The sequence below is a fragment of the Talpa europaea genome (assembly GCF_964194135.1).
Source record: "Talpa europaea genome assembly, chromosome: 14".
NCBI lineage: Eukaryota > Metazoa > Chordata > Mammalia > Eulipotyphla > Talpidae > Talpa > Talpa europaea.
In genome coordinates, this window is record NC_140082.1 from 17,957,174 (window position 1) to 17,981,979 (window position 24,806).

Consider the following 24,806-nt stretch of genomic DNA (forward strand, 5'->3'; position numbering starts at 1 on the left):
CAGTGCCAACACATAGATGACTGTATGTAAAAATGTGGTGTATGCATACATGGAATACTATTCACTTAGAAGGAAAGATGACATTATGCCATTTGTAGTAAAATGGAAGGAACTCAAGGGATTATGTGAAGTGAAATAAGTGGGAAAGACCCCTTATATCACCTGTATGTGTGATATAAGGAAACGTTAAGTAGATAAATGGACAAAACAAAATAAAAATAAAACTCATGGACATTGAAAACCAAAATGAAGGCAGACAGTGGGAGTTAGAATGAAGTTGCTGTACTGGACAGTGGTAGGTGTTTTTTAAAAAATAATAAGAACATAAATAAATTGAAAAATATGTGTGCCAATGTCCCTCCTCCAAGAGGAGGGCTCATTTGAGCCCCTCTCATTCCTCCCATTTCTAAGTCAGTGCTGTACAGTGGAACTTTCTGCAAATGATGGAATGTTCAGAACCCACAGACTTTATCTATTGGAACTTTATGACTGTCCCAGTAGTAAATATTTCAGCTTCTGTTGCTCTTGCTACTGCTCCCATGCCCCACCTCCTGCTCTCTTCTCCTGTTTCCCTTAAAAAATATAAAAGCCAATCTTAGCCTAAGGGCTTAGCGGGCTGCAGATTGCAAACTCCATCCTAGATCTACCCTATCTGGGAGAGTGTCCACTACTACCAGGTGGCTGCCGGGCACTTGAAATGTAACCAGTGCAAACGAGGAGCTGAACTTCAAAACTTCAAATTTTCTGGAATTTTACTTAGTTCAAATTTAAATACATACTCTGCTGTGCCCTTGGGAGACCAGCAGCTCTAGGCAGCTGAAGGTTCTGAGACCCTGCCTTACCACCCTGAAAGGGCCCTTGGTGTGGGAGTTGGCAGGCCTCTTGAGCTCTCTGGGATTTCAAGGACCACCTGAGGGCAGCTGGGCTGCAGCCATTTCAGCTCTGGAAGAGCTTCAAGTACCAGGTCCCTAATTGTTTTTCTGTGTCCCAAGAGGCAGACCTCCCACCACTGACCTCCCAGGCCCCAGGAGCTTCAGACTGTGCATCCTGTCACTTGGGGGTGGGTACAGGGTGGTTGCTGTGGATACACCTGGGAAACTTCTATCTGAGTTGAATATATTAATCAGGGTGAATAGAAAAAACTGTATAGAGGTGTGTGGAGTGAGCAGATAGAAAGGGAAAGAGGTCAAAGGCATGCACTAACAGCCTATGTTGTTGATCTCCATCTTGGCACAAGTAAGATAGTACCTGAGATTTTTGAGTGCTTGTTCTTGTTGAAATCCCCCAGCAGTCCATTTTATAGAATGGAAAACTGAGGCTCAGCGCAGTGACAAACTACAGTCAGGGAGTTGTCCACCCCACCTCTGGAATGGGAACTGAAGGAGGAAAGTCGAGCTTCAGATTCAGCCTCATGGACTTCAGTTGTCTCCTCTATAAAGTGGGGGAGACGAGAACTGGACTACAAATCCTTCCCACTGTAAAAAGTGAGGACACGGCAGTGAGGTGCTCACCAGGACCCCTTGGTTGCATGTTGGCCAGGTCCTGGGTCCAGGCCAGATCCCATTGTGTTCAGTCTCATTCCTTTAACACAGTGGTAAAGAGCTGGGTGTCACGTGATTCTCTGGGTCAATTGCTCTTCCTCTTGGTGCCATTTTCTCATTGGTAAAATTGGGAACATCATACTGTCCTCATAAAGGGATGAAATGACACAAGGCACCCCCACACGGTAGGTTTTGGTTTGTGGTGGGGATGGTGGCAGGGTATGGCCAAGCTCCAGGGGGCACCATATTTATCATAGGCCAGCTATATGGGGGCCTTTGGAGTTGGTGATGCACAGCCTGTTCAACTACCCAGCATTCCCCAGTGGTAACAAGGGGTAGAGTTTGGTGGTGGTTGCTTATTATGTTTACTTTTTCCTGAAGTTCCTAGTTTATGTGCCGGAAGGAAGGAAGGGAGAAGTCTAGTTGGCAGAGACCAAGGGGGCGCCATAAGGCAGCAGTGTCTTGGCTCAGGTTCTGTGCTCACACCTCTCTGTCTGAGAAGTGAACCAGTTGGTTCACGGAGGAACAGGCCAGTTCAGGCCCCAGCAGCAGCATCTTGGCCTGAGTGCCACCCCCCCGCCTCCCGTGCCCTGCAGCTCATGCCCCCAGGTGCTTTCCCTGCAAAATCACGGATGCCCTTGGAGAGCCCAACATCCCCCTCTGTCCCGCTCCATGGCACTCAACCCTAATGCTGCATCTCCTCTACAGGGGTCTGCTGGTGGACAGCCTTGGCGAGTGGCCACGTGGGCTGGAGCCCAGGGATGAGAGTGCCCAGGGGAGGTAAGTGCGTGCAGAAGGCCCCCCAGAGTCGCAGCTTCTCTGGCAATGGCCCTAGGCACAGCCACTTCCACTTACCCCCGCAACCTCCACTGTGGAACATCTGGGCCAAACGCCCCGCAGACTCCATCCCTCCCCTCCCCCTCAAGCCTGCTCTCCTCTTTGTTAAAAATGCAGAAAAAGACAGAACTGGATCCCAGCGGCATGGAAAGGGCAGGTGTTTGGCCTCTTTGTCTCCTATGAAGATGATTCTCCCCATGACAGCAGGTGGCTGAGTCCCAGAGCAGGCAGGGGGACCTGCCCAGCGTCGTAGCGCAGACTCACAGCCAGAATCCAAGTCCCCGGCGTCCCATTTACAGCGCTAACATTTTGTGCTTGTGTTTTGTGGTGCGCTTGCTCAGCACTTCACACAGAAGTTCTGAGTCTCGTAATAGCTCCCTGAGAGAAGGTTATTATTATCCCCCTTTTTTTTGTTGGAGGAGAAAACAGCTTAGAGAGGTGAAGTCCCTTGTCAAGGCCAGTATCTGTCAAGTGGTAGAGGTAGGATTGAAACTAGGGCTGTAGGACTCCAAGTCTGAGGTTCTTACCTGCCATCCTCTCTGCCAGGAGGCTGGGACCTCCCACTGGAGGGCAGGCCATGGCCCCTGCACTGGGTGGGTTCTCTGCCCCCTTCCCAGAGTGAGATCTCTGGCTGGGATCGTGCCTTCTGCCTGGTGGGCTCTTAGCTACTTTCTCTTTGCCAAGTTACCTGCTTTTCTCAAGCCACCCTCCAGGTTTTTGCTCTCTTCTGTTCACATCTCACCTGCCTGCTTTGAACTGTTTTGTCTGGCGGATGAGCCTCTGACCTGGTCCTGTCCAGTGACAATGAACAGCTCGATCTCAGCCTGGCCCAGACCAAGCTTGCCACTCTGTGTGAGCTTGGGCAAATTGCTGCTTCTCTCTGAACTCCACCTAGCCCAGAGTTGTGAAAAGGTGATGTTAGATGATGCATGGAAAAAACTTTATGAGAGTTAAGTGCTGCATAATTGTAAAAAATGCAGGTGTTTGGTTTTGAAGTGCTGTAGCCTAGTGAGTGATTGGTATTGAGCAAAACTGGTGAGTTGATAACATTTTCCTTATCTGTTTATCCCTCTTCCAGGTCTTTCTGCCTGGTATTTAGTATTCAAATCACTTCAACCCCGAACATAAGCTTGAGTGTGTACACACACACACACACACACACACACACACACACCCCTGCACACATAGTGATAAGCACACTATACCTATCCTTTCTAGAAACTGTTTTCCCAAAATTAGCTCCTTTTCTCCCTTTCTGTGCATCGCCCATCACCATCTGCTCCCCAAAAGCTCTGTTCTCTCACTCCCCACTAAGTGTATTGTATGAAAGGGTAATAATGGCTAATTCAAGCTGGAGTGTGATTGACAGTACCCCCAGGGCAATGACACTGAAATAACCATAATTGGCAGAATTCTAGTCACAGGTCTAAAGGGAGAATTTCAGTGAGCACTTGAAGAAGCAGATGGGTCCTTGGAGGGATTCTGAGTGACCTTATCTAGCCTGCCTTCCCCTAGCAAGTAGCCCTAGAATTAGATTCCCCCATCCCAGACCCTGAGTTCAGCACCAATGAAGCACCAGCACTGTCAGCAACATTTGATGGGACAAGGGTCCCCAGTATGTTCCATGCTCAGAAAGACCACCCCAGGATGCCTCTCCTCTTCACTTTGTTGGTTGCTTCTACAATCCTCACTGCAGTCTTTGCGGTCAGGGGACTCTCCCCTCTTTGCAGTGGAGAAAGCTGGCATAGATTGAAGAAGTGACTCTCCCCAAGCCACATAGCTAGGAAGTGCCAGGGCCTCTCAGCAGTTTTGATCCTGTGTGCCCTTCGCTTTGATGTTTATTTTCCATTTGCCACAACGTAAGGGGCCTCAGGCAGTTCAGGCCCTTGGGCGACTTGATCTGGCTGCAAACCTGGATCATTTGATGTTTTCACTTGAACCTGAAGTCCAACGAGGAATGCCTCTCCACTCTCGTCTCTTGCGATCCTTCACCATTTGCTAAGCCCAGTCATGGTCATGTCAAGGTCACACTAGCTTTTTCGCTGCCTGAGCCTTTGCGCTACTGTTCCTTTGTCAGGTGCGCCCTCCTGTTGCTTCTCCACCTGAATGTTCAAAGCACCATGTGTCCATGTGCAGAACTCATCCTGAGAACCACCTCTCAAAGGAAGCCTGCCCTCACCTACTTAGGTAGAACCCCTCACCTCCTTCCAGGTGTGGGTCCACAGTGGTAGGGGCTGAGGCTGTCTCTTAGCTTCATAACCTGATTCCTAGCACACAGTAGAGTCGCATTAAATGTTGGAATAAATGAACAGTGAATGTGGTAGAAACTGCTAATGTTCTCTTTTTTTTTAAGATTTATTTTTATTTATGCATACAAGAACTGGGGTCTAGGCTAGAGGTGTGGGGGTGAAAGGATTGATCAGAGACAAAGTTGGGAGCAGACCAGGCAGATCTACTGAAATACACTGCTGAAGGGAGCAGCGGGTGAGACAGGAGAGGTCTGCTGCACCATGTGGGTAGCTCCCTGGCCAGGGCTCCAACTCATATCTCAGTGGCTAGGGATAGCTTCATAGCACTGAGACTTTAATCCTTGCGCCACCAGCAAGACCCCTGCTATGTTCTTTTAAATGTTTTCTATATACAGGGCATGGTCCCAAGTCCTGTAGGGGGTCTATGCATGTTCATGATACCCCTTTGAGGTTGGTTAACACTCAGACCCATTTTCCAGGTGAGGCTCAGAGAAGTGAAAGCTGTTGCCCAGGCTTACTAGCCGCATGGGAAGTGCAGAGCTGGGCTCTATCCCAGGCATGCCTGATGGCTTTTCTGCCCAGAGATCTCAAGCCCTCACTTTACTGGCTAAGAGAAAGGGTCAGAAATAGCAGGGGTGAGGCAGAGAAGGCCTGAGTGGCCATTAGTGACTGAGTATGTACCTTTTGTGTCTGCCTAAGGTTGCAAAATCAGGGGGCCTTGAAGGCTAGCTGGGCAGGAGGGCAGATCTGTCTTTTGAGATAACTCGAGAAGGAACTGGCTAAGCTGGATGGGTCCTGCTTTTCAACATAAGTCCCTACCTGAAGAATTGCCAGTGAAGCCCAGCCATCTTTGTTAGCAATGCCTGAGTGGTGTGACGAGTGCAGACTTGGAGTTATAATTCATGTCCTAATCTTCCTGCCTAGCAGCTCCCCCTTTCACCCACCCTATAAGTCTCTCCCCTTCTCTCCCTTTGCCCTCCCTCACTGCTGACCCCAGAAGCCTCCTCTCTAATTTTGAATATCCCTCTCCCATTTAGGAGTCCTCCCACTCTCTGTTCCCTCTGCCTGGAGCACCCTTCCCATCCATCTTCACATAGCTGGCACTTTCTCTTTGAGGCTCTGGCTTGGATGGCACCTTCTCCCAGAGGCCCTCCCTGACTTTCTCATTCTTCCCCTGCTTGATCCCTCATGGTGGTGGCACTTTCTTGGCAAGCTGTTACCATGGCCTGGCAGTAGCTAATGTGCTGTCCCTTCCCCTTCTAGGATGTAAGCTTCTTGGGACCAGAGGCCTGGTGGTCTCATTTACCTCTTCTCTCCTGCAGTGAGCATAGTCCTGGCAGCTTGTAGTACATACTAAGTGCTTAACTGAATGAAGACCGAAGAGTGGAACGTGATGCTGGAAGATGCCCAGACCAGGCTATTCTGTGCCATCTCTGAAAAGCATCTGCTGAGGCAGTGTGTGGTCATGCAGAGCAGATGCTGGAGCTGGCTGGCCCATGGTCCAGTCATGGACTTTAGCTGGGCTGCTTCCAGCTGGTGGGTTGTGCAGCCTTATCATGCCTCAGTTTCCTCCCCTCTTTGCAGTGATAATCTCATAGCACTTACTCTGTGCCAGGCACCACTCATTCAGCCACGGCATGTTCCATATTGTGCACCTGCTGTGTGCCAAGCGCTGTGCTAGATGCTTGTGAAGACGGCCATGAACAGAACAGGCAAAAACCCTGTCATTGTCAGACAGCATGCTGCTGGAAACTTACTACTTTCTACAGTTTGATAGTAATTTTTAGATGAATTATTGCTCTGTTCACCAGATGAGGAAACTGAGGCATGGATCCCACAGCTATCAAGTTATAACAAGGGATTGAAACCAGGCTTTTGGGTTCTAGCATCCCACAGGTAGTAACAGCACTACCCCTGTGGTGACTGGAGGGTCTCATGAGTTACAGTAGTTTGGGGTACCCAGCACCAGCCAGGCACACAGCAAGTACTTGTGAAACCTAGTGTATGTGTGTCTGTGTCATCTCTTGGCTGTTACTGCATCTGTATGATAAAGCTGCCATAGCTCAGGGCCTCCCTGATCACTGTGTCTTTCTCTCTCCCCAGATGTAAGCACTGTGACCTGTCGCTGAAGCAGGCCCCCCACCCCAGGCCCAGCATGCGCCTGTCGGTGCGGAGGGCGCTGCTGGCAGCCGGCTGCGCCCTGGCCCTGGTGCTGGTGGTCCAGCTGGGACAGCAGGTGCTGGAGTGCCGGGCAGTGCTGGAGGGCCCTCGCGGCCCCCGGCGGGTCATGCGGCCGGAGCAGGAGGACCTGGTGATGGTGGGCATGGACCATGTGGAATACCGCTATGGCAAGGCCATGCCGCTCATCTTCGTGGGCGGTGTGCCCCGCAGTGGCACCACGCTGATGCGCGCCATGCTGGACGCCCACCCAGAGGTGCGCTGCGGCGAGGAGACCCGAATCATCCCCCGTGTGCTGGCCATGCGCCAGGCCTGGTCCAAGTCCGGCCGGGAGAAGTTGCGGCTGGACGAGGCGGGCGTGACGGATGAGGTGCTGGATGCCGCCATGCAGGCCTTCATCCTGGAGGTGATCGCCAAGCACGGTGAACCCGCCCGTGTGCTCTGCAACAAGGATCCCTTCACGCTCAAGTCCTCAGTCTACCTGTCGCGCCTCTTCCCCAACTCCAAGTTCCTGCTGATGGTGCGGGACGGCCGGGCCTCCGTGCACTCCATGATCACTCGCAAGGTCACCATTGCTGGCTTCGACCTCAGCAGCTACCGTGACTGCCTCACCAAGTGGAACAAGGCCATCGAGGTCATGTATGCCCAGTGCATGGAGGTGGGCAAGGACAAATGCCTGCCGGTGTACTACGAGCAGCTGGTGCTGCACCCCAGGCGCTCCCTCAAACTCATCCTCGACTTCCTGGGCATTGCCTGGAGCGATGCCGTCCTGCACCATGAGGACCTCATTGGCAAACCTGGTGGCGTCTCCCTGTCCAAGTGAGTAGAGTCCCTGCGCTCCACCCGGGCCCTGGTCCTGGGCTTACAGGCACTGGGTGGGAAGATGGGCTCCGCCTTTCCTGGGCTCCGTGGACTTATACGAGTCACTCTCCCTCTCTGAGCCCCAGCCTCCCCTGCTGTCACAAGAAAGGGGTGCTTAGGAGCAGAGCCGTGAGCCAGACCTCCCACTTTGTAGCCCTGAGGTGTTGAGCGCGTCACTGAAGCTGTGTGAACTGCAGTTTCATCATCCAAAAAAGTGAGGCTATTGCTCTCCCTTTCTGAGAGAACCAGGAAGCTGAGTATGCGTTGTAGTAAGACTGTAGTACACAGAGGTTAAGAACACAAATTCTAGAACCGGACAGTCTGGGTTCGAATCTTAGCTCTGCCACTTGCTGTTTGTGTGACCTTGAGCAAGTGACTCGGCCTCTCTGTGCCTCCTCTAACATGGGGATATAGTGTATCTTCCTAGATTCCTGTGAGCACCAGACAGGCCGATGCACACTGTTCCCATTATCGTGTAGGGTCCATGCTGCCTTTATTGTAATACTCATCATCTTTACATCACTACCATTTAAAGAGTGCCTGCAGGGCCTCCCTGGTGGCTCAGGGGTTAAAGACACAGTGCCATCAAGCTTTTGCCAGCCACTGTAGCATGAGTTTGATCCCCCATGGCCAGCCAGGAAGTGACCCACGTGGTGCAGCAGACCTCTCCTGTCTCACCCGCTGTTCCCCTCAGCAGTGTTATTTCAGTAGATCGCCTGTTCTGCTCCCCACTCTCTCTGGTGAATCCTCTCACCCTCCCCCCCGCTGACTTACACCCCAGCTCTTGTATGCTGGATCCCATTCATGTTCAGGGTGCATTTGTGTGATTTATTTTTCTCGCTGCAAAAATGGTTTACTATTTAGTGCAGAGGGGACAGGCAATGAGGTTTTTCTCTTTTTCTCTTCATTGAGGTCACATTAGCTTATAGCACTGTGATTTCCATCCCATAAAGTCTCTTGGAGATAGAAGAGTTGAGGTAAAGACTGCACAAAATTGAGATTTGTGACACACAGACAGAGCTGAGATTTTAATTCAGGCCTGCAGACTCCAGGTGCCTGCTTCTTCCCGCCCATGCTCACCCTGCTGCCCCCCCACCAGCTATCCTATCCCCACACCTATCTTCCTTCTACATCTGTCTGTTTCTGTTCTTCCCCCAAGGTATCTTGAGTTGGGGTGGAAGCATTTAGAAATAGACCTTCCCTCCTGAACTATAGCTGACAAGGTCTTCATGAATCAGGTGACTGGGCAAGCCTGCTGCAGGAGAGTCGGGAAGCATGTGCAAGATGTTGGTCTTCCTAGTGGTGACATAAAGCAAGGGCTAATCGTCTCTCACATCTCCACCTCAAAGATCTACTAACTGGTATTTTCTAAATCAGAACCTCAGTTTTTAGATGCATTTCATATTCCCAGCATTCTAAATTTTCTGTAAAATGAAAACTATGTGTTCACCAGCCACCTACTTTGACTATTTAAAGGAACTGGTGGTTCTGGGGTAGGTGGAGCTATGTATGAGTTTTATGTTTTAAATGTGTCTCGTGTGTGTGTTTTAAGACCACAGACTACTTAGGTACCTCGTGCAGATTTTCTTTGAGGTATTTATCTTCTTTGCAATCATCTGTTACTGACTAGAATGAAAGGACAATAAAATTCTCTTTCAAAAACAACAAAAGATGATGGTTGTTCCATTATAGCAGCAAAAAGCTCAGAATGACCTGAATGCCTATCTTTGGGGGAATGGAAAATAGAATAAGGAGGAATGGTACACAGCTGGGAAAAAAGAATAGGGTGTTGAGTAAAAAAAAAAAAAAATTGCAAACCAATACATATAGCATTATAATTTCTTTTTTTAAAAACTGCAGATGAAATTTTCTGGAGGGAAATGATAGGAGGAGAGGAAGTTAACACTTCCTGAGACCTTACAGTGTACCGTATTCATTTTCATTCTTAACTCATTTACTTCCCTAGAACAGCCTAATGAGGTAGGTACCCTTATACCTCCCACTTCTTATAGGTGAGGAAACTGAGGCTCAGAGAGGCAAAGTAATTCTCCTAGGGTCAACTAGTATCGGTAGAGCTGGCAATTGAACCCAGGCAGTCTAGCTCCTGAGTCTGCTGTCAGCCACCCTACTCTTTAAAGCACAGGAGAGGGATCAAAAGGGTGTGCTCCAAAATGTTCCAGGTGGGTCCAATAACCACAGACCCTTTTGGCATTACCATTCGTGTTTTATAATTATTTTTCAAGAGCAAAATGCTCATCTGAGTCACATAAATAAGAAGTTATTTTTAAAAACTCATAGATCTTGAGGAAGCAGAATTTAAGCACCGGTGCTTTTCACTGCCAGGACTTTCTTCTCTCTGTGCTCTTATCCCCGTTGTAGAGAGGAGCTGGGATGAGGCCAACTGATCACCTACAGTCACGCAGTTGATGGGGGCACAACTGGCCCACTTCCCCGCACCCCCTCTGCTTTTCTCAGTGCCCCAGAGTGACTGAGCAGGGAGCCTACCCAGAGGCCTCTGTGTCTGCTTGGGCCCTGTCCAGCCTGTCCTTTCTCCCCAGGATTGAGCGATCCACAGACCAGGTCATCAAGCCTGTAAACCTGGAAGCTCTCTCCAAGTGGACCGGCCACATCCCTGGAGACGTGGTAAGGGACATGGCCCAGATCGCCCCCATGCTGGCTCGACTCGGCTATGATCCCTATGCAAACCCACCCAACTACGGCAACCCTGACCCCATCGTCATCAACAACACACACCGGGTGAGTGCATGCACACGTGGAGATGTGCTCTCGGGGGAGTGCCAGCTACCTGAGGAAGCATCTAGTCTCTTGAGTCCTAGGCAGCCGGTTTGTTTCTATATTATAGATACGGTAAATTTTTGACTGCTTGTATTTCCTTTTTTGCCTGGGCTTGCAAGGAGCCTCAGAGCCAACTGGTAGCCTGTCTCTCACACTCTGTAGCACCTCATAGCAGGCCCATTTGTGCTCTCATTTCGTCTTCTTTGTCCACTCTTATATACCCTTTCTCCCTATTTCCCCGTGTGTGTTTAAGCAGCATTTCAAGTCTTTGTTGAGACTGGGCATAAATAAATAAACTATTGATCCCAAAAAAACTATGATTGCCCCCATAACGTTAAATGTTGATTTAGACAAATGTAAGCAGTTGAAATTCCTTTTGAAGTTCTTCGTTAAGGTGACCAAGGGAAATGACTTTGACAAGGCGTTTTTGAAGCGTTGATGTAGGCTAGTCCTGGTCTTGGGTAAAAGGACTGGTGGCGAGTTCCTGGTCTTATTTACATGTTGCTCTGACAGCTTCTAGTGCACTCTGGGTGCTGAGTTCTGACTTAAAAGTACTAAGACAGGGACCTCCCTGGTGGCACAAGTGTTTAAGACGCTACCTATGAAGCTCACCACAGCCACTACAGCACAAGTTTGATCCCCGGCCAGGGAGCTACCCACATGGTGCAGCAGACCTCTCCTGACTCACCCGCTGCTCCCCTCAGCAGTGTTTTTCAGTCGATCTGCCTGTTCTGTTCCCTACTCTGTCTCTCTGGTGAATCCTCTCACCCCCCAAAATTCTGGCCTGTACCCCAGTTCTTGTATGTATAAATAAATAACTCAAAAAAAAAAGCACTAAGTCAGATGCTACAGAGTGGCTCCAAATAATTGAAAATGGGACCCAGGCCTGAGGAAGAGCCCTCCTAGTTCTGACATCAGTAAGACTCAGAGTCTTAATTTACTAATTAATTACTAATTAATTACTAACTCAGCATTTCTGAACACACGCTGATTTTAGGAAGTAAAGAGCTCGTGTATTAAATCCTAAGAATGTCATTCCTCTGTCAACCCTCTTCTGACTCTCCGGTTGACTCAAGGAGAAAGACTCCATCCATTTGGCTCTGACAAGGCTTTAAGTCCTCTCCAGCACTTGCAGTCGCTCTTTTTAATGGAGAGAATTGACCAACATTGAGCTTGGGGGGCTCTGTTAATTAAAGTGTAAGCCCTTCTGTGAGTCTCATGAGTTCTTCCTCAATGTGAGCTGATTTTGCAAACATTTGTGGTAATAGTCAGCGACCCAATGTAGATGCCCAGACTGTATCCAGTGTGGGTTCCCAACCTGAATGTGGTTATTAATTATTATTACCACAAGTATTTATTATTTTTCAATTTTTATTATTCTTTAGTATATTTTAAAATTGTAGTTATAGTTTATATGCATTTTTATATGTATATTTCATAATAAAAAATTAACTGGATTGAAGAGAAGAGGTAAGACTCTTGAAATCCAGCCCCAGTGCTTCTCAGCAGTAATGATTGGGGCAGGGCGAGGACCCAACATTACCAAGCTGGGTTCTCTGTATCTTATGTTCTCAGCCAGGATCCAAAACAGCATCTCTGAAGTCTCTTTAAGAGGAAGACAACCCATCTCTCTCCAGACTGTCAGTCAGGCTCCTAGAAAAAGGCCTGATCTTTTATACTATGTAAAATATAAATAATTCTGATGAACAATGATGGTTACCATCAGCTCTTTGGAAGTCTTCCATCTTTGTGTTAAAAATGGAAGATGTGGGGGCCTCACTGGTGGCCTAGAGGTTAGTTAAGTCTCAGCGCTGTCACCAATATGACCTGAGTTCCATCCCTGGCCAGCTTGCTAACCCACATGGCACAGCAGATCTCTCCTGTCTCACCCATTGCTCCCCTTAGCAGTGTATTTCAGTAAATCCACCTGTTCTGCTCCCCATTTTGTCTCTGTTGAATCCTCTCACCCCCATCAACTCCAGCCTACACCCCAGTTCTTCTACACACACACACACACACACACACACACAAAGAGGATGTATCTCTTTTCTTCCAAAGAGATTTCCTTCCTGGGGGTTCCACAGGTTTTGTTCCATAAGTGCCAGACTCCTACTATACTTATGCCATTACTACAAAGAGAGGTTCCCTTGTTGAAAGCATTGTGTGTGTGTGTACATGTGTGTGTACTGTAAACCCTGTGCATTGCTGTAATGTATCCTGAGTTACAGCACCCTCAGCAATGGCATGAACCCAGCTGGTGAAGCTATCAATCCATGTGCTGTCCATCACAGCCATTAGCCTTGTAAGTGTGACTGTGAAATGTGAGTGTAAGATATACACTGTAAGTGTAAGATATACACACTGGATTTTGAAATCCTAGTACCAAAAATGTATGTGAAATTTCTCATTGACCATTTTTATATTGATTACTGTTAAAAGTGTTAATATTTTAGATATGTCAGGTTAAACAAAGGACATTACAAGCATTCACTTCATCTTTTTTAAAACATGGTTATTAGGCATTTCAAACTGTACAGTTGGTTAGCATATTCTGGAAATTCCTGGGTCCCACCTCAGGTCCTTTGCCCTAGTTGTGTCCTCTGCTAGAATGCTTTTCCTTCAGAGTCTGCCTGATTTCCCTTATCATTGAGTTCTCAGCCTAAAGGCCACCTGTTCAAGAAGCCCTTTTGAGCGGCCACCAAAAAGAGTGGGTCATTCCTAATTGCATGCCTTTGTTTTACTCTTCAGAGCACTCCCCATGCTTTGTTGTGTTCTCGTTACTGTGTCTATTGGTGCTTGTGTGTCATCTGGCTCCCCCTTCTAGAATGGAAGCTACAGGAGAATGGAAATTTCAATTGCCTGGTTAATGTTGTGGCTGAGAGCTTAGAATAATGCCTGGAATAAGAGTAACTTAGTAAATGCTGGATGGATGGATGGTGGACGGAGGGTGGTGGTTGGGTGGGTAGGTGTGTGGGTGGATGGATGGATAAGTTGGAAGGAAGGAAGGTGAATGGATGTGGAGGGGATAGACTAAATCATTTCTGTTATAGTGATATTTTTGTTTTCTCTCCTAGGTCTTGAAAGGAGACTATAAAACACCAGCCAATCTGAAAGGATATTTTCAGGTTAGAAGCCCCAGGGGCTTTTATGATTTCTGTCTATCCGGCTATACTACCATATATTAAGATGCCCTTGAACACCTCACCTCTCTAATATGGGTAATTGTTTCCCCATTAGAAAATTGAGTGGGGGTGGAGGTCGGGACCAGAAGCTGTGTAAGTGTCTCATCCAGCTGGCGTCAAATCCCAACCTAGTTTGGCCTGAGCACCTGCTGTACTGGTCTCCTGGCTTGGAAGCACTTGGAGGGTCTTACTGTAGCTCTTTCTGTCTCTGGCCTCAAGTTTAGTTTTATTTAAAGTGGCATTCCCAAACATGACCCAGTGCAGTGTGTTCGCCAGTCTACCAAAAAAATGAGAAAGACATAAAGCATGTGTGCGACTGCTGAGGATGTCCGATCCGGCATCCCCATGCACGCCCCCCGAACATCCTGCGTGTGTGTGGGTCATATCCAGAAGAACCATCCCTGCACTGACATTAAAGCTATCCTTCTTTTGGTTAAGTGCTCGCTTTTAAGTGAAGGGATGGTGCTAAAATTAGTAGTCTTGGTTTTGTCTAATCTAGTCTGTTTTATGCAATTTGCCTAATAAAGGGTGGGCCACCCTGTGCCAGTCGCAGTCAGATTATCAAATGCATGAGGTTTGATTGCCAGGGCACAGCTCTGGAAAATATCTCAGCTCTTGGGGGAGGAGTCAGCATTCCCTTTGTGGGAATCAGAGCCCCATCTCCTGTCACCATGAGAAAATGTTGCCAGAATTAATGAGCCCTAATTTATTATTTGTTTTAGCTAAAAAAGATGAGAGAAACAAGAACAACCAGCAGCAGTGAGAAGGAGGGGAATGGGCCTCCATCTGAAACCCCTTCATTTGTGCACCGTCTAGTGGGCCCTGCCCGCATCTGTGTTCTTGGGTTCATTGTATGTCGATTTTATGAGCTGCTGGGCTTTGCTCTCTTGATGTTCTTCCATCTTTGGGGTTCACTGTTGCCATTCTGGCAGCTTTCTGGAATTCACTGGAATGCATTGTGTGCCCCTAATTACCTCACTACTGTGCTAAGATAGTTGCCAATTTTTGCAATATCCCGAATGATGTCATGTGCTCATCCTCCTGATGCGGCTTCTCTCCATGGGCCGAGGGGAGGGGCTCTATGGAGTCATTCCCGGAGAATACATTTTTAAGGAGTAGAATCAGTCAGTGGCAGGGTCCAGATATTCTTAAGACTTTTGAACTAAGGCTAAAATTGTTTCATAAAAGAATTAGACCAGAGGCCTCTCTGGTGGCACAAGGGGTTAAGTCTCAGCACTATGAAGCACTGCAGCACGAGTTCAATCCCCAGCTAGGGAGCTACCCACATGGTGCAGCAAACCTCTGCTGTCTCACCTGCTGCTCCCCTCAGCAGTGTATTTCGATAGATCCACCTGTTCTGCTCCCCGCTCTGTCTCTGGTGAATCCTCTCACCCCCCCCACACCTCTGGCCTACACCCCAGTATTAGATGCATAAATAAAATCTTAAAAAAAAAAAAGAGTTAGACCAGGTTACACTCCTGCTGTGTCTGGCACATACAAGCCAGCTGACCTAGGACTGTTTTTTTGCGTGTGTGCTGGCAGGAGCAGACGATAAGCAACTGGCTTGTGCCCCTCACCGTGAAGGCGCCCACCCTTGAGAGAGCTGTGTCATATCCTGACCTTCTGCCCTTGTCCCTTCCTCCGCTGTCCAACATGAGCATGACATCATTCAGGATATTTCAAAAATTGGAAACAGTCTTAGGACAACAATTAAGTAAATGGTGACACATTCTACAAACCACCTTGTAGACATCCAAATGGTTATTGTGAAACCCAAAAGATGGAAAATATTCAGCAAGCAATGCAAAGCAGCTCACATACTAGAAATGTACCTAATACGAAAATGCATACTCACTCCCTAGGCTCCAGACACCCTCCCCATGAATTCTTTGTTGTTCCCTCTGCAGAAAATGCTCTTCCTTGTTTGCATTTTTTTGTTTTTGGTTAGTGGGTATTTTCTAATACTGACAATCAATTCTGAGTCTCTGGACCCCAACTGGATATTGTACAGCTCACTTCAGTCCTGACACTGCCTCCGGGAGTCAGCATCAGACCCCACACTGGTTGAGGGCTTGGTCCCACAACACTGTCCCCCTCTTCCAATGGCAGCTGCCACCAGGTGCCCCAACTGCCCTGACTTCTGCCTGACCAACTACACATTGCAGGGTTCAGGGTTCTCCCTCCTAAAGTTTGATCATTTGCTAGAACAATTCACAAGACTCAAAAAAACACTTTATTTCCTAGATTGAAAGGTTTATTATAAAGATACAACTTGGGAACAGTAAAATAGAAGAGATGCAGAGGACAAGGTATGCAGGGCAGGGGTGCAGAGTTTGTTTGTCTCTCTGGATGCTCCATTCCCCTGGAGCCTTGATATGGCCACCGTCCGGAAGTTTCTGGGTCCTGACATTTTGGGATTTTTATGGAGGTCTCATTAAGTGCATGTGATTGATTAAATCATTGATCCGTGGCAACTTGGCTCAATCTCTGGTCCCTCTCCTTTCCCCTGAATCTGGGGTACGGGGGACTGAAAGTTCTAACCCTCTAATCATGCCTGGGTTTTACACATGGCCAGCCGCCACACTGAGCATCATCTCATCGACTGTCATCCCTCTGGCCTCCCAAGGGTTTTAAGAACTGCTATGCTTTCAAGTGTGCCAGGAACCAAGAACAAAGACCCAAATGTTTATTTTGATTCCACCGAAGCCTCTATGTCATGCCCTTGTGGTGTCCTTTTCTGACCACCCTGCCTGACAACACCAGTCAGTATGTCAGCCATTGTGTTGCTGAGACTTGACCCTACTTTGTATGGGTGTTAGTTTAACAGGCTTTCTCTTCAGCTAGGACCTGAGCTGAAGTCATGCTTATTGTCCCCAGCACCAGGCACATGGTAGGTGCACAGCGAGTCTTCGATGAGTGAGCGCAGGCCTGACTCAGTGATGCGCAGGGCAACAAGATACTGACTCCCCCACCAGGCTCTGACCCTTCCTCTGTGTTCTTTTCCTCCAGGTGAACCAGAACAGCACCTCCTCCCACCTAGGAAGCTCATGATTTCCAGGTAGGTGTGCAGACTTTACTGGGGCCCTGGCCCCTTTGGGACCCACAGCCACTCTTCAGAAAGCTTGTCCTTCCAGAGCCTCCTTGGGGAGGAGTGTCCACCAAGGTGGGCTGACCCAGTCCCATCCCGGGTTTCCATGGCAACTGGCTTGGAGCTATTTATAGACTCAAGGCTTCCTCTCCTAGCTCTGGATCAGGGGTTGCAGCAGGGATCAACGCTGAACCAACCAGAAAAAGATTTGTCTGATATTGGGGAGGGAGCAGGGAAGACCAATGTGGTGAAGGAATTCTAGAACCATTTTTACACAGAATGCTGCCTGCCAATCCAGTTTCTATAAACAGCATTAGGTTTGGTCCAAAGCAATTAATGTTCTAACAATAACCCCAGAAGTTCTGGTCTAAGAATAACCCTCATGGCATTGGGCCAAGTGCTTCTCATGTGATACCCATTTAACCCTCAGCATCCCCGAGAGGCAGGTGACACAATTGTCCCATTTTATAGATGAGAAAAATCAAAGCCCACAAAAGGGCAGGTCAGACTTGCCCAAGGCCACACAGCCACCAAATGGCAGAATTTCTCCAATGCTCATCTTTCCCAGAGTTAGTTTTTCATTAATGATACTAAGTGCTTATTTATCCATCCTACTTTGTTGAAGGTTTGGGAGCTGGGTTCTGAAGTTGGGAAGTCAAAGATTTAAGAACACATGGAGGTTGAACTTGTCTCAGCCTCTGTGTTGCAAATCTGTAAAATGGCAATTCATCAGTGTCTACTGCAGAGGTGGCAGTGAATTGAAGTGAGCTCGTGGGAGTTGGGGGGGAGGGCAGAGCTGGGCCCCTAGTGTTTGGGTGGGCATTGGAGTTCAGGCTCCAGCAAGTGAGTTCACTTCCTTTGCCACTTCAGGTCAGAAGCAACTAGCATGGGTGTTTTCCTTCTACTTTATAGACAGTAAAAAAGCTCCTAGCCTAGAGTGTATTTTTAGTCTCCTTATCATATTTTTAAATAATCTGCATATTTCATAGTTTTTTCTTTAAATCTACTTTTCACCAACCTGCAAGGCTAAAACTGCTCAGCATCTGTCATCATCAGGGCTCCTGTCTCAAGTGGTGCTAAGATCCTGGAGCTCTGATGAATTCCAAAGAAAACAGCCCTTATATCAAAAACAGTCTTTCTTCATGTCTTTTCCTAACTCTATTCCCCTGGCTCTTCTGAACCTTCTCATTGACAAAAGCCAGATATAGTCTTCTCTTTACTGTTTAGATGAGATGCCACGTACAGGATGCTTTAGCTAGTTCCTGGTATAGAATCCGTCTTGAATCAACGCCAACCCTTCCCTCGCCTCCAAAAGTTCACTGGCATTTATCACGTCATCATTGCCATTTGCTCTTCATGAATAAGAAAAGTTGAGGTCAGGGGGATGCAGGTTGAGATGTGGATGAGAAGCCAAGAGATGGTTTTAAATTTAGATTCTCTCTGGCCATCTGGGCTGCATATCGAAAACTTCACATGCTTCTGCGGATGCACAAAGACCATACGTTCTGCAGTCACACTTATAAATATACAACATCTATTTCAGAATGGTTACTCCGGGCCTCACGCAGTTTTCTCTCCTTTCAGATCTCTGCAAGTGGCCTTGTTGCCAAGAAGAGAAGAAACTGCATTCGAGTGGAAATCGGACCTCTAATCCAAGCATATTGCTTGCTATTAATCGCCCAAACAGGACTGCTAATGAGGAATGTATTTGCATATGTTTGCAAAAGCTGAATCATCAAAAACTGACCTTGAAACACTCTGTCCTTGGACACTCTGGGGTACAGAAGGAAGAGTGTGGAAGCAGTCTGGCTTTTGAAACTTAGGCATTTTATATTTTTCCCCTGGAGAACTTTTTTTTAAGAAATGGCTTTGCCATCCTCCTTAATTTGCAGGACTGTCTGGTGGCTTTGTTGCTGGGACAAGGCCTACAACCTGTGCCTCTCCTATTGACCCTTACTTTTGAATTCAAAGAAATCTATTTAAGAATTTAATATATGAGGCTTTCTTTGATTCCTCCTCAGTTCTACTCAGTTTCACAGAGAAAAAAATATTTGAATAAAGTAAAAAGGGGCTCATTTGTCTGTGCCTTACTTTCCAGAGTGATAAATTGTTTTTTCTATATTTAGTTAGATGGACTGATGACAAGCCAGGACTAGAGAACAGGTCCATGCAAGGCCCAGCTCAACTCTGTGTCAGGGGCCCTTAAGGCCACCCTCGGGTTCAGAGATTAGCTAGAGGGTCTCAGAAAGCCCATTAGACTCATGGTCATGGCTTGAGGGATGTGGATTCAAACCAGCACAGGGGAAGGGTGCCTAGGATAGAGTCCAGGAAAGCACAGGAGTAAGCTTGCAGCCATCGTCCCCCAGTGGGGTCTGACAGCCGTCTTCTCCCAGCAACCAGGTGCAGCAGCAGGTAAGGAATATCCCAGCCAGGGAAGCTAGCCATGGGCCTAGCAAAAAGCTACAGGCATCGTAGCTTGGGGCATTCACATCACTGAATTAATTACTCAGTCTCCAGCTCTGTCAGAGGTCAAATTGGACATCCCCCATCCCATGAACCACACCCATAAGTCACATTGTGAGCAAAGGCAAAGACATCTGAGTGGGGAGGCTCTCCCTACTCTTTAGCCAACCCCTAGCCCTAACCCAGGGCTTAGCCTGACCCTAGCCTTGAGCCTAGATTCTTGTCCTTCCTAGGGCTGTGTCCAGCCTACCCAGCCACTGTGTTCCTGTACATTAATTTTGATTTTACAAATATTGCATCTAAGTATCATTTACCTAGAATACTGGGCTTTCTTGGACCTGTGCAACCTCTTTCCTACAAATCCCCAGATGCTGAGGGATTAAGGTTTTGCCCACACCCTTTGCCTTATATCCCATAATCATGAGGCTTTGGGAAGGCAGTGACTTGAAGTGATTTCAGTTGTGGATTTTGGAGCCAGGCTGACTTGGCAGCTATGTGTATCTGGAGCTCTCATTTGTTTATCTGTAAAATGGATGTTAAAGCTTCTTCAGTTCTTGGGAGGGTCTGATGTGGAAGATGTGAGCAGTGGTGGCTGGTGTGTCAGGAGCCCACAGCGAGAGGCAGCTCTTCTCCACTGTCCTGAAACTGCCGTGGGAAGGTGATTCGACTTTAAGGGTTCTCAGCCCTTGCTGTTCACCCATGGTTTATCCTTGCTCAGTGCACCAGGTGTGGTTCTGTTCCTTTGAACCTGCTGACAGATTTGGATCCCTTACCCCAAAATATATTCTGTGTGGTCCCGGGAGTTCACACCTCTTCGGGAAAGCCCATTCATGAAGACCCTGGATAGTCACAGAACAGATTGTGCTTCTGGCCTGAACCTGCCCCTGACCCCCGGGCTATGGGGTTGGGTTTTGTCCTTCAGAATCTACTCCAATTTCATTGTCCCAGATTAGAGCTGGAAAAAAAGTTTAATCAGAATGTCACATGGCTATATTTTAAAATACTAGTCCAAAGAATCTGCAGTCAGAATGCAAGAGGCCAGAACTCACTTGACCCCGGGTGTCCAGCTTTTTCTGTTACACATCAGTCAACAAAGTGTGTCATTTGCATTTCTCTCAACACCTGCCTCTCCTGCAGGTAATGCTGCCATTTACAGTTTGGAGCATATCCTTCGAGACCTTTTCTATGCATTTGCACACATATAAATAGTTAGGCATAAATATAAAGCCCTAAAGATAGATCAAATTTATCACCCTGAACATGTCCTCCTGAAATCTATTTTTCACAAGTTGCATTGAGGGGTTTTGAGGTGAGAACATACAGATCTAACTCTGCCCCTTCTAAGAGCTGCCTGCATCCCACAGCAAACCGAGTCTTGTGAGCAGTCCACCTTCCGAGCCCCTGGGCTCTCCTCAGCTTTCCACACCACCAGCAAAGCCACAGGAGCTGATGTGCGGACTGCGCAAATGCTTTCTGCCCGTACTGAGAAGTGGGGTAAAAGGAGTATATAACTTTTTAATCAATTCCAGCCATGTACCCTGATTTGGCAGCGATTGGACCTCACTGTGGCACAGCTTTTCTAGAGGCACCTGGGAGACCCCCACTACACGTGCCCCGGCTTGTCCGTGTGCAGCTGGGCCACGTGCAGTAGCTCTTCTGATTCCTCAGTTTGCCTTGCGGGAAGCTGATCATCCACTGCGGTGGTGCATTACGAGACGTGGTTGGCGGTGGAGGGGTTAGGATTAGGTGCCATACTGTTACAGGGCAACCCCAATGTGAAATGGGTTGGCCTGACTGTGGGTCCCCACCCATGTGCTTAAAAGAGACTTACAGTGAGACTCAACTGCAGGCACACACAAAAAGGTTAATAAAGGGCCTTTTTACAAGAAGGGGAAATGAAGAAAGGAGTAACAGGGAGAAAGAGAGAGAGGTAAATTGGTGGATGCATCCTACCAGTTCTGCTGAGCTGGAACGCCAATAGCACGCGGAAAGCCTGGAAAAACCAAAGACCCCCACAAGGCCCACATATCTGGCTATACACCAAGCCTGGCTGCTTAACTCCACCCTCAGTTCCCAGCAATCCTCCCTTCAGCGGTGATGACGCTATGGGCTTTGTCGTCCTTGGTGTCGGTCAGGTGGGGGTGGGGGTCCATAAAACCTATTTGTGGAGGTTATTCAGGACATCCTTTCCCCCTAACAGAGGCAGAGCTGGGGCCACACCCTGGCCCACCCACTTACCCACTGTGTGGTCGTGAGCACGTCACTCCCTTTCTCTGTGCCTCAGTTTTCCCCATCTGTAAAGTGCGGGTAAAAGTACTGTATGAACAGTACCGTATGAAAAGTACTGTACAAAAAGTACTGTATGAACAGTATACTGATTTCATACCAGGCTGCAGAGGAATCAATGAGATAAGCAAGCCAATGATCTAGTTCAGTGGAGCTAAGTGATGAAGGCATAAAACCCCATGCTGAAGGCTTAGCATATGGCGGCTGTAATGATAATTATTATTCTAAAGTCAAAGATGGGTTGTGATGGGCACCATACCCTCACAGCAGGATGTGCATGGATCTAACTGGTAGCCCCCCTGTTATAGCATTGGCCCACTGTTGTAGGAGTCTTCTGTATATGTACCTGATGGACTAAATACAGGTCTCCACTCTCATTAACATAGCCACCAACCTGGCTGGGCTGTCAGATCCTTCAAGGGCTTGGCAACTTTCTGTTAATAAAATCTTACTTATGTCTGCCCCGTGGGGAATGCCCTTCTCTCCAGGGTAAGGGATGGGTGGTTGATGGGGCTATGAACACAGAAGCTCTTGGTTGTCACTCTGTGTAGCAGAGCCCTGCAGCCTCCACTTTAACTGTTCTACTTGTCTACTGCTGTGTGACTGACCAGACACAACCCAGTGACTTAAAATAATTTACTATTGGGCCTCCCCGGTGGTGCAGCGGTTGAGCGCTGGGTTGCAAAGCTGCCCACAGCCTCTGCAGCGCCGTTTCCATCCCCGATCCCGATCCCGGGCTGCTCCCCGGCCACCAGAGGAGGGTCCCACAGGGCGCACAGACCTCTCCTGCCGCCCGCTGCTCCCCTCAGCAGTGTCCTTCGGTCCTTCTGCCTGCTCTACTCCCCGCTCTGGCTCAGGTGAATTCTCTCACCCTCCTGCGCTTCTGACTGTACCCAATGCTTGTATAAATAAATAAATAAATAAATCTTAAAAAAAAAAATTTACTATTAAATCGTTCAATTCTAGGTGTCAACCAGATGGAGCTGGGTGGTCCTCATAGTCAAATGTTGGCTGGAACTTCTGGCACCTGAAGACTTTTTCATTCAGATGTGTGGTACCTGGGCTGGCCTGCTTGGAGCATCTAGAAGCTTTTACTGGACAGGTCTATTATGTAGCCTCTCCTCAGGGTTAGCCTTGAGACTAGGGATGGTGCTTCCCACTGATGGAGCTGTTTCAGGTCACACAAACCCCAAATCTGGGCCTGGAACCAGAGAATCTCTTTTACCCCAATCTCACTCTGTTCTAAAGAAACACTTTCAGGATAATGAGAACACCACTCCTTCAGGTGAAGTCAAAACTCTACCCACCAGGGTGTGCTCTTGACCAAATGGCCTTACTCCAAGTCCTTTCACAAGTCTAGATTAATTCTGGTCTGACCTTTGTTTCCATGGTAACAGTTGGCATTTTAAATGGTTGGTGAATAACTTCTTTAAAAATAATTTTAAATACCTATGAAGTTGCAAATTTAGCACAAGAGGCCCTGTGTAGCCTTCATGCAGTTTCTCCCAGTGCAGACATTCAACTATAATATAATATCAGACTCAAGAAACTTATATTAGGACAATGCCTTTAACTAGACTACAGACGATAGCTCTTATTCAGTTTTTAATAATTTTTGCATGAATTCATTTGTGTGTGTGTATCAGGGTGGGGGTTCCTTTAGTGGAAGAACCTTCCACATTACCATATGCACACAAAATGACATGTAAAAGCTCCATCTCTAAAAGAAATAAAAATGGCTCTTGCTGAGAACCACATCCCTCTCCCAAGTTCCAGCTACTTCTTTTTTAAGTACTTTGTCCTACTTAAAATTTTGCATTTATCCACCTGGTGATTTAATTCATGTTGGTTTTACTAGACTGAAAATGATGAGCACAAGAACCATTAATTATAATGCTCAGAATCGATTCCCAGAGCTTGCATAGCAATCATGGGTTGTTGGAACCAGCTTCCAAGATAAACCCTAATGATCCTCACCTCCTGATATTCATACCCTTTGTATGTTTTCCCTTTCACACCTAGAGGGATAGGGCTCATATCAATACATGACATATTGTTAAATCTGAATTTCAGATAGAATGAGACCCAATTTCATGTTTTATAATATTTTGTGGGACATGTATGCTAAAGGCTTGTTCACTGTTTTATCTGAAATTTAGATTTAGCTAGGCATCCTGTATTTTTTGTTTGTTGAATATGGCAACCCTAATTAAGGCTGACCATGCAAACACTAAGAAATGACAGGGTGACACTTCTGACACTTGATCGACAAAGCCCTGCAGCCTGTTGTCTCTTGGTTAGGTCACTGTCATGAGCACACTCAGCAGCCCTATGTACAGTTTCACTGGCAAGGACAGGAAGCCTCCTACCTCTAGCCAGCACCAGCTGTCAGCCATGTGAGTGACACCTCTTGAAACTGATCATCCAGCCCCAGTCAAGCCTGCAGGTGGCTGCAGTCCCAAGTGACCTCTTGACTGCAATGCCAAGAGAGACCCTTGGTCAGAACCACCAACTTAGCCACTCTTAAATTCCTACCTGAGACATTGTCTGAGATTGTGTTCACTGTTGTTTCAAGGCACTAAGTTTGCAGGTACTTGTTACTACGTAATAGATAATAGGTAGGCATTCACTAAATATTTGTTAATAATTAAATGAACAAAGGAATGGTGATGACTGTGATTCCTCACTCTACCTGTGTGTTTTTGAGGATGCGTGCTTTACAGAGAATGCCCTAATCCTATGGAAACTCATGTCCCAGCTTTCTATATAGGGACAGAAAATCTTGACAAATTCTTTAAAGATAAGTAGGGTGGAAACCATCTGTAACAAACATTAAAGGGAAACCAAATTTGCTAATTTCAGCTGATCTTGATTTTCAATTCTGCCAAGTTCAGGACATGATATATATTTTTGTGATGAATTTCAAAATAAGCATAAGCCATGTGCAACTGAATAATGTCACTGTCCTAGAAAAGGTACTTGTGCTAGACTTTAAATATATCAGCTTTGAAATGTCACTTACAGATTGTTTCTATGGTATCAACCTATTTAAAGTTGTAACTGAGCAAGGATTTTTTTCTCCCAAATCTTTTGAAAGCAATATGGAAAAGGTGCTGTATGACACAGGCTCCGTCAGGGCAGGGGAAGGAGGGCAAGAGAAGTGTGGATTCAGGTGGTGATACCTCAGAAAAAGAGATGATGTTTATATCTTTGTGACCCTGAACAGACAGGACTCACTCTATAAGTATCAGCTCAAATAACTTGAAGGAGTGATGTGAGGGCCCCAGGAATGGTAGAGCAGAGAAAGCAGAGCCCTGGAATTATG

At 47.3% G+C, this 24,806-nt stretch overlaps 1 protein-coding gene across 1 annotated transcript; it reads left to right on the plus strand.

The window, feature by feature from the left end:
* Nucleotides 1-6,749: 6,749 nt before the first annotated feature.
* Nucleotides 6,750-16,695, plus strand: TPST2 (tyrosylprotein sulfotransferase 2; the record flags this gene model as incomplete). The annotated part of the gene is made up of 4 exons (XM_084253102.1): nt 6,750-7,624; nt 10,225-10,423; nt 13,537-13,587; nt 16,654-16,695. The coding sequence occupies exons 1-4, from the start codon at nt 6,783-6,785 to the stop codon at nt 16,693-16,695; spliced, it is 1,134 nt and encodes a 377-aa protein (XP_084109228.1). The 5' UTR covers nt 6,750-6,782.
* Between the last annotated feature and the right edge of the window lie 8,111 nt (nt 16,696-24,806).